Genomic DNA, 19398 nt, shown 5'->3' with positions numbered 1-19398 from the left:
GCGCCATCGTGAACTGAAGAAACGGCAGAGAAACAGAAACATGGATCAGCTGTACGAGTTTGTCTTTAGTTTCTCAAACATTCAAAACGGATGATGACTACCAACAAACCCTATTAATAGATTTACAGCATCATAACAGTCACTTCTTTGAAAAGAGAAAGACAATTAAACATAAAATCTATTGAGATGCTTGTTTCAGAATAAGTAGAAACTAATTATTATCTATGAAGAAGGTTTAAATTTGATTTCAGAGGCTTTTCTCTGCAGACGTATGGAAACATTCACATTTCTCTCATGAATGTGAAGAAGTTTGACACAAGTGAGATAAAAAAAAAAAAGGGTCTCACCTTGTTAATGCTCACACGAGGTGATGGTCTGATTTCTTGTCTGTCAGGTGAATGAAGGTGTTCCAGTCTTTCCTCTTAGATCACTTTGCTTCAAGTGTTTGTTTACAGGCGTCTGTTCACTTGGCTCCTCCTACAGACAAAACCAGACAGACACAGACAGACAGACAGACAGACAGACAGACAGACAGACAGACAGACAGACAGACAGACAGACAGACAGACAGACAGACAGACAGACAGACAGACAGACAGACAGACAGACAGACAGACAGACAGACAGACAGACACACACACACACACACACACACACACACACACACACACACACACACACACACACACACACACACACACACACACACACACACACACACACACACACACACACACACACACACACACACACACACACACACACACACACAGCAGATGGTCTGTGCAGCGGCTTTTAGTTTCAGTGGTTGTCAGATGAATCAATGCCCATTGTTAATTGTTTTTTTTTTACATTCTCTCATTCTATAGATAATGTGTAGTCATGTCATACAATACATACAATGAGAAACTATGCAACGCTGCATCATATAACACACAAACACACACACGCACGAGCTCCGTCACTCTCAGGAGTTTGTCGTCAGATCAAATTTCTAGGATTTGGATCCCTGCCTATAGTTTAACACAGACGTCTGCATCACTGACTTTAAAACCTTTTGGGTTCAAACCCGTGCAGGTGAGAAACAGAAAGAATGAAACACAGAAAACAGGATCTTCTTTGTTCTTAAATATCATTTTATTAAATCTCAAGGCACAAACCAGCAGCAGGCCGCCCGGCTCACTGGGATTTCTTCCGCTCATCTGAAAGAAGAAACGTGTTTTAGTATTGTTGAAACGCTGCTCTTCAGATTAAGGGAACTCGGTGGAGGAATGTGCTCCCAGGTGCAGAACTGGGCTCGTGTGAAACCTAACGAACAGTCAGACGTTTGTTACCACAGTGGTAGAGCGAGTTGAGTTTCTGGATGTCCAGCTGACTGAGATGGGCCCTCTGACCCATGTGCTCTCCGCCCGTCTTGGGCAACAAAGTGGGACCCCCGTCCTGACTGAAGAAATACCTGCGGTGGAAGAAAAACAAGTGTGATGGAATCCGAGGACTGAATTATCAGAGTGAAACATGAATCACATGTTTGAGGAGACGTGTGGAGTCAGACTTGTTTCAGTCTAAAAGAAACACTCACCATCCGTAGTGCATGATGGAGTTTACGTCATACGGCAGATTCAGAGTGTCCCCATGTTTCACCTTGAAGTTATTTTGTCTCCCTTGAATCAGAAATATTATTCATTATACCTGGAAGTAAAAGTATCACACGACACGCAAACATGCATCTGACCCGCCTGGTCTGTCCTCCGAGGCCTGTACCTGGCATGATGCTCTGCCACTGCACGCTGACGTACTGGTCCCGGTCCCAGCGGGTGTGTTCGTGATGTAGTCCCAGTGCGTGGACCAGCTCATGGCAGAGGTTCCCCTCGCTGCACGACCGACCGTAGTACAGCGCCTGGGCTCCTCCTCGACAGCCCACGTAGGACGCACAGCTGGAGGAGACAGACACGGGGAGGACAGTTTATTTGAAATGTGTGAACCGTTCACATGAAGAAGCTCAGTCCTCCGACACAATGGAGGAGCTGATTTCAGGGCCTGTGAGGTGGAAGGTGTGAAAACTAAGAGACAGTTCAGTGTTTGTGTGAAATAAAGTTTCAGAAATATAAACACACACTCGTCTCATCCTTCTCACCAAACCTCCTCAGTTTGTTTTAGATTTCATCGACGATGGTGTTTAAAGTTTTTTGGCCTCGCTGCTTATTTCACTCCTCATGTTGCACGAGGCTTCAAGTCCTACAAGTCTTCTCGAGAGTTTAACTGAACTATTTTTATTTCTAATCGTTTGTTTTCTTTTATATCTTTTGATTTTATTGTGAAATCGAATCATTTGCATTTCTTCTCACCCTCTCCCGTCCTTGATGTTCAGGTAGTTCAGCTCCGTCGTGTGTTTTTTGAAGCGAATACATGTGAAGTTTGAGATCATTGTGAAGGCAGCGTCGATGTTCGACTCTCGATCAGCTGAAAACACACAAACAGTTTCATCACTACACACAGACACACAAACACACACTTGAGTTTGAACCACAACAACTCACCCAGTTCATAACTGATGGAGTAGGGGACCATGGCGTCCTGCCACAGGCTCTCCACAGCGTTCCTGTCCTCCTGTGACAAAACCACAGTCTGAAAATCTCTTCATGTTTTTTTTGTCCAACATTTAAAACATGTCATGTCATTTGTTCTAAATTTGATTTCTTATTTATTTTAAAATTCCAGATGAAGCAGAATCTTTTGAAGCCACGTTCGTCTTACCGGCATCAGAATGTCTCCTTCTTGGACGATCAGGTCTTCTTGAAGCTCTGAGAGTTCAAACATCAGGTGGAAACACAGAAACACACATTGTATATTTGAACTCGGATGATTTTTTTTTTGTATTTTGATCTGTAATCATTTAAATTTTACCCTCTAAAGTTTCGGAGCTGACTCTCTGCGGCGGCCCAAGCTTGACGGAAACGGATCCACCACCTAGAAATTTAAACGTTATTGAAATTTCAAACATAAAATCTCCCAAAAAGTTTTTTTTTTAACAATGAGCACCAACCTGGTGATGGAAGAGTTGCATTGTGGGTATCATTGAACAGCTGAGCACTGACTGAAAAAGAGACATCCAATAAAAAAAACACTCAAGTTTGTGTAATAACTTATTTTACAATTATGAAAATACTGTAAATACTGAGCATGTACCTTCTGAAGGCTGTGAAGTATTTAGCTGCTGCTCGTCGAGCTTCAGCGTCACTGTGACGTTACCTGAGCAGAGGAGGGAACAGGAATTCTCTCATAAACAATTTAATTCAATATCTTATCTTATTAGAACAGAGATATGATCACATCACACCTGTTCTTTGATTTTTACATTTAGTTGTTTCTGGGATTGATTTTTAAATTGCATTGATTATGTTTAAGGCTCTTCATGGCCTGACCCCAGATCAGCTCTGATCTTTTCACTCTCTGATTGTATCGCACACGATCAGTTTGATGTGTTCAGTGAAATGAGTTTCCTGAAGTGAAATTCCTTAAATTGCAGCAAACATCCAAAGAGCACCCACCTGTGTCAGGAGCAGCAGCACCCTGGGGGGGTTGTATGGGGACTCCAACAGCTACATGAGGAGAAAGAGTCAATTATCATCATCATCATCATCATCACTCAGATAAATATCTGCTTCAGCGTCTGGTCCCGTACCTGTGGACACGCAGAAGAAGAGCAGGAGCCACGCAGAGTCACGACGCGACATGGTTTCAGAGAATCTGAGGCCTGAGGTGATTCCTGACACTAAACTCAGCAGGTGAGATTACTTCACTGTGATTATAACCTCTCAGTCTGGCCTGTGGAGGGCGCTGCAGCAGATTTATCTGCTTGTGCAATGGAAACCAAGTAAATCAGACATTCATGGTTCATTTAGATTTGCTGCCTCTGAGATGAAACCTCTCCTGTTGTGATAGAAGGATAATCTGCAATACTCTCATAAGAAAACTAAACTGAACTGAGCACATTTTATAAATCTCAACCAGCGATATATTACTGTTTGTTATCTGCATTCGTTTGTTTGTTGGTGAGCACGATTATCAATCGATTGATGACAAGTGAGGAGATTAAATAAGTTTGTGCTTCTTCTCACTTCTTTTCAAACATGCAGATCAAATAATTAACTGTTTGTAGATAAAATACTGTTTTCAGTTTTTCACTGGTTTGTAGGATTTCTCTAAAAATAAATGAAAATGAACGAATGAATGAATGAGACCGGTTTCCAAGTGGGACAGATGATAATGTGGGACAGACACATGTGTCCCACATCTGGGCCAAAACAGTTCGGAGTCATTCATCAACATTTGGGAACTAATCAGAAACTCAAAGAGCAGATATCTATTATTGAATTATTCGGTTTGTTCACCAATGAGGGCAGATTATATCACAACATTCTTCTTTCTGCTCCTTTTCATTTAAAGATTTGAGATTTTTAAGTTTTAAAATTATTTTTGTTTGGTTCGATGAATGAAATAAACTTCAACATGGGGGGGAAGTGTGCGAGAGTGGAGTTTTCCCACAGAGCGTGAAGGCAGCGCCAGTCACCGTCATGTGATGTCCTGTCATGTGGTGCGGTCACTTCCTACTGACTCGGCTCGGAACTCTCACACTCTGCTGCATCATGTCGTCTCACTGAGGCTCAGCTCGCACGTCCCCCGCGCAGACAGCATGTTTCCTCGGTGTTCATCCGGCCGGAGGCTCCCTCTCGGTCCGGCCCTGTGGCTGGCGGCGTGTCTCGGGTGTTTGCTGGCCCGGTCCGGAGCTCAGGACGCGGGCAGCTCCGGCTCCAGCAGCAGCAGCAGCAGCAGCCTGTCGTACCAGGATCTGTGCAGGTGACAACAACACAACAACAACACAACAACACCAACACACCTGAGACACAAACCCTGCAACACAACAAACACACACACAACTGCGCCTCATCCGCTCACCCACCGCCAACTCGAGTTGTGGAACCTCGTGTAAATTAGTGTGTGTTTAGTTTCACTCTGGTCACACACCCGGCGTCACACAACCCAACACATCACAACAAGGTTCCCTGTCAAACGTGGCTGCTACACAATCATTCGGCTCCGTGCCCCGGTCACGGTATCCACTTTTACGTGTGTTTATTTCCGGTTAAAGACGCGCAACGTTGCCGCTGTGAAGGTGAAGTGTTAGCGCGCTAACACCTCGATAAACACTGTTGTTATCGGAGGGACATTCGCCGCCGGACACGTTTTCATTTCACGGGACCTGATTTGAATGAAAAGGAATTTAATTGAATGATGCTCTGACTGAATGAGTCATCGCTTATTTATCTAATTGTTTGTTATCAAGCTAATGTGTAGCCTCGCTTCCTGCTAACGTTACAAGCTGTCATGTAACAGCTAACGCTAACTGTTAGCACGGTTAAATGACACGTTTTTCAAAGGGACCCTGGCATGGCAGATATATGTGTGTACATTCACTAATACTTGTACTTTACTCGAGTATTCAATAAATACTGCTTTTCCTTCTCAAAGGGAATTATTGCGTCATTACATTTATTTGACCATTTAAGTTACTAGTTACCTTTGTATACTTAAAGCTTCTATGTAAGAACGTGAGTTTAAGATGAGATTAACCTTTATTAGTCCCACAATGGGAACAATTTTAATATTACAACAGCAAGAGTCAAAATTAGGCCTCAGCAAGAAAATAATAATCAACATGCAACTCTTGAGTGTAAGGAAATTTAAAGCCTATAGAAAAATATGAGTGGAGCTAATACATACAGTGTGAGATGTTCAGTGACTGAACCATTGTGTTGCACAGACAGAATGAATATTTCACAGTTAAGAGAATTAAACCCGAGTTAAAGTCCGTGATGGGTGAAGTTCCGCTGGGAGCTGTGATGGCTCCTGCAGGCGCTGGGACACTTCACAATAACTACAAGTACTTTCACTGTGCGTTACAAGGACTCTTACTTTGGGACCTAACGCGTTATTGTTTCTGAACAGCGTGTTGAATACAGTTGTCCTTCTGCACGGAGCTCTGTTCGGGCTGCGGCTGTTCAAATATTGACGCAGCAGCGAGGCAGGAACCAGGAGCTGCGACATGTGAATTCAGTGTTCATGTAAAGACGCTGTAGTAGTTCACAACACACGTCATGTGGCAGGTTTAATTGTACATATACAGGATACAGGTCGTGGTGGATGGAGCATTATGCCGTTTGTCATTTATTTAAAGTTCTGTGTTAAAGGTTCGGTCGCCTATGAACAACCTGCATGTTTGGTTTTTTAAAGTGAAAAGAAGACGACTCCTGCAACGGACTGAAATATTATTTCCTTAACTTCAAAAAGGAAGTGTAGTTGTTGCATGTGAAAGAGTTTGTGTCTTACAACGTCAGTACTTGTGGTGACTCCCCCTTTGGAAAATATAACAGGTTGCAAACACCTCAACTTGTGTTCTTGATTAAGTTCATACATATTTTAAAGCTGTGTTGCACCTGCCACTCTGGTATAAGAGGGTAGAATACTATCTCTCACCTTGTTACTGTTGTTGACAGCTCTGTAAATGAGCAAATCCACAAAACTGAGTTTAATCACATCCTCTGTCTTCTCTTTTCCTTGTGTCGCAGTTATAAATGGGAAGCTATCGACCGCGATAACAAAGTGAGCTACACGTTGAGGCTCTGCGAGTCTTCACCCCCGACCAGCTGCGGCCCCAGCACCGCCGTCTGCGCTCAGGACCTCGTCTCCGGCACCAAACAGTCTGTCGGTGAGTGCAGCTGACTAGAAAACGGTGTTGGCAGTAAAGTTCTTGCAGTTGCATCACATGCTTTTATCAGCCAGGTGTTGTGGCATCATGGCTGCCAGATAAACCCTTAAAGAAAGAACTGTGGTCGGAAAGTTTGAGCAAGATTCTGACAGTTTTCTCCTCAGGTGCTTAACAAGTTTTTTTTTTTTTTTTTTTTGATGTGACTGTGATCAGAGACTGTTCACGGGGAGAGCTGTGGTTTTATAAGTAACTGTTGAAGTGCAGCCACTGTGGTTTCAAGTGTGTCAGCTGACTCGTTGATTTACGGCCGGCTTGTTCTGATAAAACAAAGTCCTGCTTCACTTGATGTGTCTGAATTCTTGAGACATAAATCGTTACTTCACTGCGGAAGACACAGACACACACACACAGACACACACACACACACACACACACCACAGTACCACTTCATCTGCAGCTTCCAGTCTGTTGCTCCATGTGATTTTTTTCTTCTTCTCACGTTATGAAATTCTAGAATTGTGTTTTCGTGCAACGGGAGGAAGTAGAATCCGTTTGTTCATCTTTATTTAGCTGACTCTCAATTGGTCGAGCGTTTGTATTGATGTATATCGGCAGGACCTGATGATGTCGTCGGCGCAAGATGGCGGCGTTCCTATCTGGGTTATTTGTTTGCTTCATTTCTGGATTCTGGGATTAGATGGATCTTTATTTACACTGTGTGTTTGATGATCAAAGTCACACTGTCAGAAACGCTGATGAAGTCACGTGACTTCGGAGTCACACAACATCATTAAATGTACTTCAGCCTTAACAAGAGGCTCGTTCTAATCTCTGTTACCGGTTTTGTTGTCACGGTGACTATAACCTCCCGTAGCCTGTGTAACGTTTGCTGGTAAAACTTAAACTCAGATTCAAACTTCCACAACAGCTCTGCTGTCTTCTCTGTACTTTGGACGTCATTCATCGCCTCTTGTGTGAAGTTGCAGCTTTGCAAGAGTCACCTTCGACCCCACCCGCAGACAGACAGTGTAATAAAATCAAATAGATTCAATGCAGAACCTTCAGTGAAAGAAAATCGAATCATCTTGATGGCGGGAGCACGACTGTGATCGTGAACGTTTCAAACTGCTCAGTGCTCTAGTTTGACATTTGATGAAAGAATGATATTGATATTGCACCTTTAGTCAGGATTGTTATATTTTAGTTTTTGTAATTTGTTTAGACCGTGTGTGGAATGGATATTATGCAGCTAAAGAATATTATTTTTTATAAGACAAATAATCTCATTATTATCAAGATAGTTTTTGCCTCAGTTCATCGATGAATCATCTTAGGAAGAGAAGGGACATTAAAGCTGTTGATGAAAAACGTCCTGAGGTCAGACGTGACCTCTGAGGGCTTCTCTACACGCCCAGAGGATCTCTGCTGTATGGATCAGTCCTTCAGAGCTTTATCGGTACATTCTCACATCTGATCTCTGTGCTGATGAGGCTGATTCTCCTGCCGCTGCTGTCAGCAAGATCCACATCGCTGCCCCAGAAGGCCTGATGTGTCTCAGCTTCTCTGTTCATGCTCCGTCTAATTCTTTAGCTGCTGTTCGTGTGATTTGGTCATTTAGACCTGGAAACATGAACCAAAACCACAGTTGATTTTTATCAATAAACCATGAAGATCAAGATAACTTGCAGCTCATGTGCTGTATTCATGACAGGAATATTCAGTTTGATGAATTAGTTATTAATCATTAAGAAGGATCAGTATTTTAAGAGTCATTCTTTTCATGTAAAAAACACCAACATCCTGTTGATTGGTTTTAATGTGCGTGTTAACATTGTGTGTCACTATTGGTCGATCAGCCTTGACCTCCAGTGAACACAGACAGTCCTGAACGCAGCTTAATAACGTGAACGTAAATCGATTAGGCTTAATCTAAAGCAGCAGCAGCCCCGTGTCTCTGGATCTAAAGCTCCAAACTTTCTGTCTCTAATTTCACCTGAGGATGATGTTTGAAACCGGATCTCACTGTTTCTGAGTTTCAGTCACGTCACTTTCTTTGACCATAAGCCTTAAAGAAAACATGCTGCCAGTTAGTTCCAACTCCCACCGCCACAACAACAACAACAACAACAACAACTTGTTCTGCAGACTGAAGCCGTGACCTTCCTCCCGGTGACAAATTGGTGTTTGGTAGCTCTCAGCCAGAAGAACAGCGTCATCTGACTCAGATTTCTGAGCATGACAAAGAGCTGTGTCTCTCACTAAAGGCTCTGAACTCACTATTGTATTCTAGGCTCCTGTTGACGGTACAGTTTGTCTCCAGCTTTGTACTTTTAGGGTTTCATCATCGCAGTTTAGTAATTTTGAGGAAGATCCAATATAGAAAGTATGGGGAACAACAAGCAGTGTGGGTCAGATGGACTTTAATCAGACATCGTGACTCATCACATGACCCACAAACGCACCACGAAGCATAAAAGCTCACAGACACAAATAGACTCACATATCTCACCCTCTGCTCTGTGTCGGTTTGCTTGAGTTGAAGCTTTCTTCGTGCTCTGTGGTCAGAAACCAGACGTGGTTGGTGACTTTGACGTTCACGTCTCATGTGTTTCTTAAAATCAAAATCTGTGGAGAAAAATGTTTTGTAAGATCAGTGTCTGTTTAGATATTAATGTTATTATCTCCGCCAAGGACGTTAGGTATTTAAGTGTTCAAGACGGTTTTCAGTTCAGACTCACAGAAAAACATAAATTGATCTATTTGTTTGTCATTGATCAAATCAAATCAAATCAAGTTTTCATATCTTCAAATGTCTTCGTCATCATGAATCTGCTGCAGTCGTCTCCACGTCTGTCGACTCCCACAGTGTCGTCTCGTGCTGCAGCTGTTTGCAGTCAAAAGTGATCTAATGTAATCTACTGTACAACTCCTGCTCAGCTTTGAACAGTGGACAGACACAGTTAGAGAGCAGCTGGTGAAGAGAGATGAACCTCAAGCAAAGATCCAGATACTTCTACCAGGAGTCAGAAGGAAACAAGACAATAACACATAAATATTCAACATAAGTTTAACAAGTTGAAATATCTGGGTGGTAGTAGTTTTGTGGTTTTTCACGAAGCGAATGTGCAGTAGAGTAATTCTGTCAATCTTTAGTTCCATCACCTGTAAAGATTTTCTGTCACTCATCAAATGCATTGAATTTAAATCCAGAGAGATTTCAGTGAACGCTCCGATGAACAGATTGAAACTCTTTACAGATACTGTTGAAGCGCTGCAGAGCTCTGCCCACAGCTTGTTGTTGTGTTTGGTGTTAGTAGGTCACGGTGCTGCCCAGTAACATTCCTTCATGCTGTCATTTAGATAGAAGAGGGGGGGCGGAGATCACGCACTCGCTATCACACGTTCAAGGCTCACACAACTTTCTCTTCAACTTCCTTCAGAGGAAAAACTAAATGAAAGATTTACCAAAGAAATAACAAGTTCATTTATTAAACACAGACACACTGAGACAGTTAAACCAGTATAAACCAGCAGCCATTAAGATCTGCAGGAAGAAACCACCAGAACCCAGTAACTCTCACCTTACAAGTCCCATCGACGCTCCTCAGGTATTCTTAAATATATGGACGACACAAAGAAACCCCGGTTTGATCCGCTGTGTCCCAGTAACATTGAATTCTGCACAGTGGTCATTCAAACAGAACTAAATTTCCAGGTCACTGAACTGCTCGAAAACAACAGCAGATATTTAACCAGTTATTTTGTTTGGTCACACGAGCAGGAAATGTTCGGACGAAGAAATCCTGCTCCAATCAGCAGTGTCAACAGTTTCAATGAATTTGAGAAGCAACTCTGAAAGGTGAAATTAAAACCAATGAATCCAAATGAAAGGAAATTCTTTATATGAAGTGCTCACACCCACAGGTAGTTTCTAAAACGATTTCAAATGTTCTGATGTGTGCAGGGAAGCAAATTAAGTCTGAATGCTGCTGTAAACCACGTGTAGCATGAATTAATGATTAACTTCCTGAAAGAAGGAAACTGATTATTCATTGTTTTTGACTTTTTTTTTCTTTCGATGCAGCAGATGTGAGAAAATCACAGTTTTGCATCTGCGCGTTCACAGACATCAGTTTCTCTCTCACACACAGTGTTTAGTCTGGCTGACCCACTGTGAGTTCATATAGTCACAAATCAAGTCAGAGGCTTCGTGCAGGACAGTTCCCACAGCTGTCCCATGATAGATGGACAGTGTGTACTGGGATATTACATGTATATTATTTTTGTGAGTCTAGAAAGAGCCTCGGTGTTTGATCATCTGAGAAACCCTCATCCTGCATTCACCGTGTTCTCTAATGCAAGTCTTTATTTTACTCAATGTGATTTGTGTTATGATCATCCACGATCCATGATCGAGTCTTTTGATGCTCTTTCTCCATCTTGCAGTTTAATGCTCATTTCAGTCTTTACACTAGAGCCTGACTCATTGATTTCTGTTGACTGATACCGAGAGGGAGTGAGACATTTTCAGTGCTCATATATCAGCTGATTAAACTGTGTCCATCAAAAAAAAGCATTTTTGTTCGTTGTTTATTCAGTAAAGTAAAAGTTTCATACCAGCAAACATAAATGTCTGTGAAATGGCTCATATCCGGCTCCACGTTTCACCCAGTGAGTTAACGAGTTAAAGGTCACAGCCACAAAATATTTAAAATGATTTCTTCATGTATGTGAAAGAAAAAAAGGCCATAACAACGTTGTTTATCGTCTCCGTGTTTCTCTGTGTTCATGTTCAGGTGAGCTGTCGCTGCCGAGGCTCTCTGGTACAGTTCTGGATTACAACAGCACAGTGAAATGTCCCGGGAACAACAACAATATACAGACGAGCATCAGCTTCCAGTGCGGGACAACCATGGTAAGACGGATCACAACCCTCACATGAAGTCAAACATGAGAACAGATGATTCACGCTTATTTTTATTTATTAATTTATCGAATCCTGTGATGTGCAGCAGCTCTTAGACAAACTGAAACAAAGATCGAACCCCTCCCAGTATTTCTGAGCTTTCATTTGACTCAAAGTTCAACCAAAGTAACGATGAACTTTTTCTTTCTCTGGAACAAACATCAGAAATAAAACTGTTAACTGATTTATATTCACTGTGAAGCTAAGACTGGAAATATCGTCAACCGGTGACAGTCACCGCTGCTCAAGTGAGTCAAGCGTTTGTGGGACTGTGGGTTTTGACGAAGTCTGAGAGGTGGGCTGACATTAACGTGTCGCTTCCTCTTGAGTTTGTTCTGTTTCAGCAGAATCGAATTGAGGGCAGATTTTTTTTGTGTGAAGAAATGAAACTGAATGAAACTTCAGAAACTCATGTAACACAGTTAAAGACACACGAGATAAAATTAGGTGAGATAAAAACAGAGACGTTAACAGAATCGTAAAAAAAAAAAACACAGAATAATGATGAATTAGCAGCAACAAATTACCATTCGAAGGACGAGAGAATAATCCAGAGTTTAGGGGGACTGAGGAGTTGATGTGACTTGGACAGTAAATGTTTTATAACTGAAACATTTGTGAAGTTGTGGCTTTGTTTCTCTCTGGAGCTGCTTACTACACAGCAAGTGTTGGTCAACCGTACCAACATGAAACTGTCTTACTCAAGTTTCTGTGTGTGTGTGTGTGTGTGTGTGTGTGTGTGTGTGTGTGTGTGTGTGTGTGTGTGTGTGTGTTTCTGTGCAGGGGACCCCGGAGTTTGTTGCCGTGTCTCAATGCGTGCATTACTTTGAGTGGAGGACGTACAGCGCCTGCAAGAATGGCAAATTCAAGCCACACAAAGAGGTACGTGGTGGAACATCCGACCTGGAGGCCGAGTCACTGACGAGAGCATTTTATGTGTCAGAAAGAAAGTTAAACTGGAAAAGCTCTTGTGAGGATGCACGAGTATAAGACACGTGTTCAAAAACAGTGTGGAAGACTCGTCTCATGTCACAATGATCTAGTTAATCTGCGTTTAAGACAGAATAATTGGAACGTGTGAAACCAACTGATGTGTGATTCATTGTGTGTGAAATTCATTAAATCTACATGAACATTTCTGAGGCAGATGAAATGTGAACTATCGATTAATGAATTGACTATAAATTATATTTTGTTTTATTAAATAGCAGAAAAGGAACTTAACTCCTGTGTGTGTGTGTGTGTGTGTGTGTGTGTGTGTGTGTGTGTGTGTGTGTGTGTGTAGGTGCCCTGCTACGTGTTTGACACCACTGGTAAGAAACACGACCTGAACCCACTGATCAAAGTGAACGATGGTTATCTGGTGGACGACGGCGACGACAGCATCGACTTCTACATCAACATCTGCCGCAGCATCAGTGAGTGACAGGTGGAGGGTGCATGGATGACGATGGAGGCGACCGTGGGGCGGGTTTTAACTTTTTAAACAAAGTACAACGTGAGAAAGAAAGATGAAGAAGATCAACGTACAGGATGAAACTCACGTACTGTCTGTATTCTATCAGCTGTTTACGTTCGCATGTCTCCTGCTCTTTCAGACCAGCCTGATAGATCCTGTCCGGAGGGCTCTGCAGCGTGTCTGGTCACCGCTCACGGCTCCTTCAGCATGGGCTCTCCCACCAGACCTCTGGAGCTGGTCGACAGCGACAGGTGACCTCTGAATGAACGATGACCTCCTGTTCACTTTATGTGAAACTGAAAATAACCTGCTCACATTCAAACTCCTGTATCTTAAAAAAAAAAGTTTTAAACAGAAGATTAAACATTTAAAATCTTTGTTTGAATCTTATTTCCCCTCAAGTCTGAGGTTACAGTATGAAGCGAGCGCTGGTTCGTCTCCTCCAGACTTCTGTCAGGGACACAATCCTGCCGTCACCATCACGTTCATCTGTCCATCGAGCAGACACTCAGTAGGTTACGCTCACTCGCGTGTTTATCTGTCTTCTTGTTTTCTCTATCAACTGATCTGTCGTTTACTCAGAGTCGTTTTTGTCTCCGCAGGGCAGTGCCCCTAAGATGACAGCGGAGTCTAACTGCCGTTACGAGGTGGAGTGGGTGACTGAGTATGCTTGTCACAGAGACTATCTGGAGAGCAAGACCTGCAAACTGACCAGTGAACAACATGACATCTCCATAGACCTAACTCCTCTCACTCTGAGTTGTAAGTCATTTCTTACCTCCTCTCTAACTCTCAGAATGAGTCAGGTCCAGATCTATGATCAAACTAAACATCTTAACTTGTTTTCCCATTTGAACTTTCCCCGGTCTTTTATGTTTTTTAACCAACCACTTGTTTTGTTTGGCAAGACGGCAAAAATTAGTTTCAGGAGCACAGACTCCTTCGTCTCCTCAGCCTGGAGCCAGACACTGATCAGAGCATCTGGGTTTCTGCACCGGTGGAGTCGGGCTATTTAACATTGGCAGATGTGTTTTCATGCAGGACTCGAAAGGATCTCAAACTAGATGCAGAGTTTGGCGGAGAGCGTGTGTTACACGACAAACCCTCATGGGATGAATCAACTGAACGATGTCTCAGCTCGAGATGCAGAAGGGCTGAGATTAGCAACGCTGATACCACCGCTGCTGCTGTGGTGCCCATTGAATGCTATTTCAAGAGGGGTGAACCTGAGTCTATCAGAGAGGAGCATTGTGTCAGGATGTTTTAAACTATTATAAACTCTTGTTACAAGATTAAAAGTACACACACGCTAAGAATAAGCAGTTTCTTCTTTCTGGTTTGGCAGAAAACAAACACTGGTACATGAACGTCCCTCTGTTTTCATATCATCCACAATCACATATTTAACCTCCAAGAATTATTGGCTGTTGCTTTAATTATCCTTTGGGGGAAGTAACTTCACGAGTACATTATTATGACCTTCCTGTTCTGACAGCTCATTGTGGCTAGAAATAGAAAACACCGTTTCCACCTCTTGCCACAGTTCATGAAGGAAAATTCAACATGATGTGGGTTCAGGCTGTCACTCAACTGGACGTGCTGCGTCTCCTGGTGTTTACACAAGTGTGTGTGTGTGTGTGTGTGTGTGAGAGAATCTCTGAGGCCCTTAAAGGAATTATCTGCATTTTATTTAAGATTGATACCAAACTATTCCTTTAATTTAATACTAATAAAAATGAATGAATTGCTGATTGCTACCCATATTCTTAATCTTTAAAGGGATAGTTCCACATTTTAACTTTCTAAAGAGTTTCATGAAACAATTTTTATAGATATAAAAATTAATCTGTACACGTTTCTTTAAAGTAAACATCCACATAGTGATTATATTCATATTAAACCGTCATAGATGATGATGATGATGATGATGATGATCTTCTTCCTCCCCTGCTGTTTTGTGTTACTGTGCTGCAGCCTCTGACCATCAGTACTACGCACATTTTGAGTCCCGCGACGGAGCCGAAAGCTACGTCTACTACCTGAGCGTGTGCGGACAGATCCTCAACAAGGAATGTGGCGACGATCCGTTCATATCGTCCTGTCAGGTGAAGAAGAACCCGCCCATGAACAAAGTGGCTGGAAGATATCAGAACCAGACGTTACGGTAATGTCTTCTTGACTGTGATGAAATCGTCAAATTGTTTTGAAAAAGAAAGAAAGAAAGAATTGCTCCACTGACTTCATGAATAACCCAAACAAACGCTCGCAGAGGTCAACACACGATAAAATGAAGAATGAACCCGCACATGACTTTCACATCTTTATATCAATGTGAGGTTAAATCTCTTCTCCCCCGGGTGTTCTTTCTCCTCTGCAGTTATTCAGACGGAGATTTGACTCTGATCTACCCAGACGGTGACAGATGCTCCTCCGGCCTACAGCGAATGACCATCATCAACTTTGAGTGCAACAACAACGCATGTGAGATCCTTTATATTCTGTGGACGCCTCTCTTTCTGCTTTATTAAGGATTTGAAAACTCAAGAATTGAGTTTCTCTCATTCTGACTGAATCATTCTGTTATATCCAGATCGTTCATTTCACAGGTGATTCTTGTCAAAACTTTATTCTTCCCTCGTTTGTCTCCTGCAGCCAACGGCGGCCGAGGGAATCCCGTGTTCGCCGGAGAGACGGAGTGCACTTACTACTTTGATTGGGAGACGTCCTTCGCCTGTGTGAAGGAAAAAGAGGATCTGCTGTGCCGGGTCAGAGATGGCAACAAACACTACGACCTTTCACCTCTCACAAGATACCCTGGTGAGTGTCACATGATTTCTGACAGGGGGACGTCAGGACACACATTGAGGTTCGATGCTGCAGCGCATGAATATCCATGAATGTGCTCCGTGTCCTTCATGCCTTCTCTTGTTGCTTCAGACACAGACGTCAGTGGAAACTGGGAGGCGGTGGACGCTAACTCTCCAAAGCCGGACTCACGTTTCTACCTGAATATCTGTCACAAAGTCATCCAGACGGGAGGAGCCGCCGGCTGCCCGGTCAACGCCTCCATCTGTGCCGTGGGTAAGAGTCGTTAAATAATCAGCCACATCTCATAATTGTTATTTCTCATCGACCCGATGAGTGAAGTGTGTGTCTGCCTGCTCCAGATAAGGATCACGGGCCCATCAGCCTGGGAAGCTTCCTCTCGTCTCCCCAGAAGACAAAAACAGGGAACGACATCAGACTGGTTTACACCGATGGAAGTTTCTGCATCAATAAAAAGACACGGATCCACACCATCGTGACCCTCAAGTGCAAACCAGGTCAGTCAGTCACAGAGAGACGAGAAGTCCGTCCTGCTCCTGTTTGTTTGTGATGTCGTCGATTCACTCTGCCGCTCTCTCTCCTTCCGCCCGTTGTTTTCCTGCAGGAGATCTCGAGAGCGCCCCCGTCCTTCGCAGCGTTTCCACCGACGGGTGTGTGTATGAGCTGGAGTGGTACACTGCTGCCGCCTGCGTGCTCTCGAAAACTCAGGGAGACAACTGCAAAGTGGAGGATCCTCAGGCTGGTACGACACACGCACACGCACACACACACAATATTATAAACAGGCCTCCTCCACTCACACACCTCTGGTCGTATCTTCATATCACATGACACTTGTTGAGCGTCCATGTGAATCCTTAAAGAGGCGACTTGTGCTGCCCTCTAGCTGTTGCTGTACATCACTGCATCTTCAGGTGTGCCCGGTTTAATGTTTTAATTGTGGAAGTTTAGATTTTATACAATTAGAAATCAAGTCACCCTGCACGACAGAGACGAAAACACAGCAAACTTGATAGAATTCAGCGGTTTGTGAAAATTAATTTGAACTTCAATCCCCCTCTCTTGTCCAACTGATTCTCCGCAGGGTTCTCTTTCGACTTGTCGCCTCTCTTCAAAGAAGGCGGCTTCTACAACCTGACCCGTGGAAACTACGACTACTACATCAATGTCTGTGGACCCGTCAAAGGTGCCACCTGTCCAGAAAAGGCCGGAGCGTGCCAGGTTGAAAAGAGGTAAGAAATAATCTATAAATTGAAAATGAATTTACAAATGTTTAATTACACATGTATGTGCATAATCTTTAGTTAACAATTAACTTTCTACAGAAATGAACGATTATGACTTCAGCCTTAATATGTTTTTTTTTTTTTTCGTCTGCAGTTCTTGGAATCTTGGGGAAGCAAACTCTCGTCTGTCATATTACGACGGCCTGATCCAGCTGTCCTACACCAATGGCTCCCAGTACAACAACAAGGAACACACACTCAGATCCACTCTCATCTCCTTCCTCTGCGATCCAGAAGCAGGGGCTGGAAACCCCGAATTCCAGGTCGACTCCTCACTTCCTCTTTTCTTTCATTGCTCAAATGATGCTCGTGTGTTTTATCGGAAACTTTCGATGTGTAAATTTGAATCCTTTCTTGATTTTCTGAATCCAGGTTGAAGACAAGTACACATATAACTTCCACTGGTACACATCCTACGCATGTCCTGAACGGCCCCATGAGTGTCTGGTGACAGATCCTGTGACTCTTGAGCAATACGACTTATCCAGGTAATACATTTTATACAACACAACATACGAATAACACATTTCTTAAGACCAACAAAACTAAGAGGAGCAAAAACCTTCCCCCAACAACTTTTCTTCTTCTTGTTTCCAGTCTGTCTCGCTCCACCACCAGCGACAACTGGCAGCCCATGGATTTGTCCGACCAGAAGAAATACTACATCAACATTTGTCGGCCTATCAACGCTGTGCCCGGCTGCGACCGCCACGCGTCCGTCTGCCAGATGAAGTTCGAGGAGGTCTGTAACAGCTTCTACTGCATTAAAGAGAGGGATGTGTCAAGTCGTTTTTGTGTAATCGACAAATGAACGGTCATAATAACGTCTGCCTCTGTCCTCAGGGCTCTCGGAAGGAAGTTGTGTCCATCAGTAACATGGGGATTTCCAAGCGAGGGCCGATCATCGAGGGACGGGACCGGCTGCTGCTGGAGTTCACAGACGGCTCAGTGTGCATGTCTGACGGCCTAAAGCTCACGTACACGACACGCATCCACCTGGTCTGCTCCAGGGGGGCTGTGGTAAGTGAATGGAGTTCAGACATTAAAGTGGAATGCAGCTTGTTTGTGAGCGGTGTGTAACTCGTGTGTGTGTGTGTGTGTGTGTGTGTGTGTGTGTGTGTTTCCCCCGCTGTGCAGTCGACTGGCCCGCGGTTCCTCATGTACCAGAACTGTACTGCAAACTTCATGTGGGAGACCTGGGCAGCCTGCGCCATCAGAACCACCAAGAACGATGTGAGTTCACCGATATGACGACACATCTCCAGTGTCTCCTCTGACGTTTCATCTCAAAATTATTTATTGGAATAATTTTTTTTTAAAAAAGGTAAAATGTAATAAAATTCTCTGTGTTGACATCGTCCAGTCTCAGAGCTGCGCTGTCACAGACCCCAACACCGGCTTTGAGTTCAACCTTCAACTTCTGGCTTCAAAGACGGGATACAAGACGAGCGCAAATGGGAAGGACTTCCTGGTAATACAGGAAATGATGTCCTCAAAACAATGTTAACAACGACCATCAAGATCCAACAAAAGTAAAATCTCTGCTTTTCTCCACATCCACAGGTGAACATCTGTGCAGATGTGGCAGAATGTGGACCCGGCATGGCTGGCTGCGAGCTGGAGGAGGGGCACCCCTCCAGCCCAGTGGGGGTGGAGAAGACCCTCCAGTACTCCACCGATGGGCTGCTCCAACTCACGTACAAGGGGAAGCTGGACGATCCCTCAGGTGACAAGCACTCAAGATCAGTTTAAGGATGTTTAATCAGCTGCGTTCACATGGAAAACATGAGTGAAATGTGATACAGTCAGATTTTTTTATTCCGTCTCTGATTTATATTTTCGCTTCAGCGTCCCGAGACACCTTCACCATTAATTTCGTGTGTGATCCCAACTCTCACCCGGGCTCATTAAAACTGCTGCGAGAGGGTTTGACCACTCTGCCCAGCCACGTGGTCCACGACGTCCTCTTCGAGTTCTCCACCGCTCTGGCCTGTGTCCCTGCTCCCGTGGACTGCCAGTTCAGTGGTATGGACACACACACACACACACACACACACTTTGTCATCTAAGTAATGAAAACCCAGATGTGGATAGA

The 19398-nt window shown here is 43.6% G+C and overlaps 2 protein-coding genes across 3 annotated transcripts in view; one reads left to right on the top strand and one right to left on the bottom strand.

Annotated features, from left to right (window-relative positions):
* Nucleotides 1–1115: 1115 nt before the first annotated feature.
* LOC109640833 (zinc metalloproteinase nas-14-like) lies at nt 1116–3823 on the bottom strand. 2 transcript variants are annotated; one of them, XM_020105025.2, is made up of 12 exons: nt 3683–3823; nt 3549–3599; nt 3187–3249; nt 3044–3094; nt 2905–2967; nt 2755–2801; nt 2538–2607; nt 2346–2460; nt 1762–1934; nt 1580–1661; nt 1335–1456; nt 1116–1202 (listed from the first exon to the last, which is right to left on the bottom strand). In XM_020105025.2, the coding sequence occupies exons 1-12, from the start codon at nt 3732–3734 to the stop codon at nt 1180–1182; spliced, it is 912 nt and encodes a 303-aa protein (XP_019960584.2). In that variant the 5' UTR covers nt 3735–3823; the 3' UTR covers nt 1116–1179. The 2 variants fall into 2 exon arrangements, with proteins under 2 accessions (XP_019960584.2, XP_069370999.1); XM_069514898.1 differs by lacking the exons at nt 3044–3094; nt 3187–3249.
* A 756-nt stretch (nt 3824–4579) lies between these two features.
* igf2r (insulin-like growth factor 2 receptor) overlaps nt 4580–19398 on the top strand; it is a 27468-nt gene continuing 12649 nt past the window's right edge. The window contains exons 1-23 of the mRNA XM_069514893.1: nt 4580–4857; nt 6627–6766; nt 11563–11681; nt 12516–12614; nt 13018–13150; nt 13331–13442; nt 13594–13702; nt 13794–13953; nt 15166–15355; nt 15569–15672; nt 15844–16008; nt 16129–16272; nt 16359–16514; nt 16622–16759; nt 17102–17249; nt 17398–17566; nt 17676–17791; nt 17901–18045; nt 18147–18323; nt 18441–18536; nt 18667–18774; nt 18867–19029; nt 19152–19328. Coding sequence (XP_069370994.1) covers nt 4580–4857; nt 6627–6766; nt 11563–11681; nt 12516–12614; nt 13018–13150; nt 13331–13442; nt 13594–13702; nt 13794–13953; nt 15166–15355; nt 15569–15672; nt 15844–16008; nt 16129–16272; nt 16359–16514; nt 16622–16759; nt 17102–17249; nt 17398–17566; nt 17676–17791; nt 17901–18045; nt 18147–18323; nt 18441–18536; nt 18667–18774; nt 18867–19029; nt 19152–19328 — 3346 coding nt within the window. The remainder of the gene's footprint in view (nt 4858–6626; nt 6767–11562; nt 11682–12515; nt 12615–13017; nt 13151–13330; nt 13443–13593; nt 13703–13793; nt 13954–15165; nt 15356–15568; nt 15673–15843; nt 16009–16128; nt 16273–16358; nt 16515–16621; nt 16760–17101; nt 17250–17397; nt 17567–17675; nt 17792–17900; nt 18046–18146; nt 18324–18440; nt 18537–18666; nt 18775–18866; nt 19030–19151; nt 19329–19398) is intronic.

The sequence above is a fragment of the Paralichthys olivaceus genome, chromosome 19 (genome assembly GCF_024713975.1).
Source record: "Paralichthys olivaceus isolate ysfri-2021 chromosome 19, ASM2471397v2, whole genome shotgun sequence".
Taxonomy (NCBI): Eukaryota; Metazoa; Chordata; class Actinopteri; order Pleuronectiformes; family Paralichthyidae; genus Paralichthys; species Paralichthys olivaceus.
This window is presented reverse-complemented; position numbering and strand designations above follow the sequence as displayed.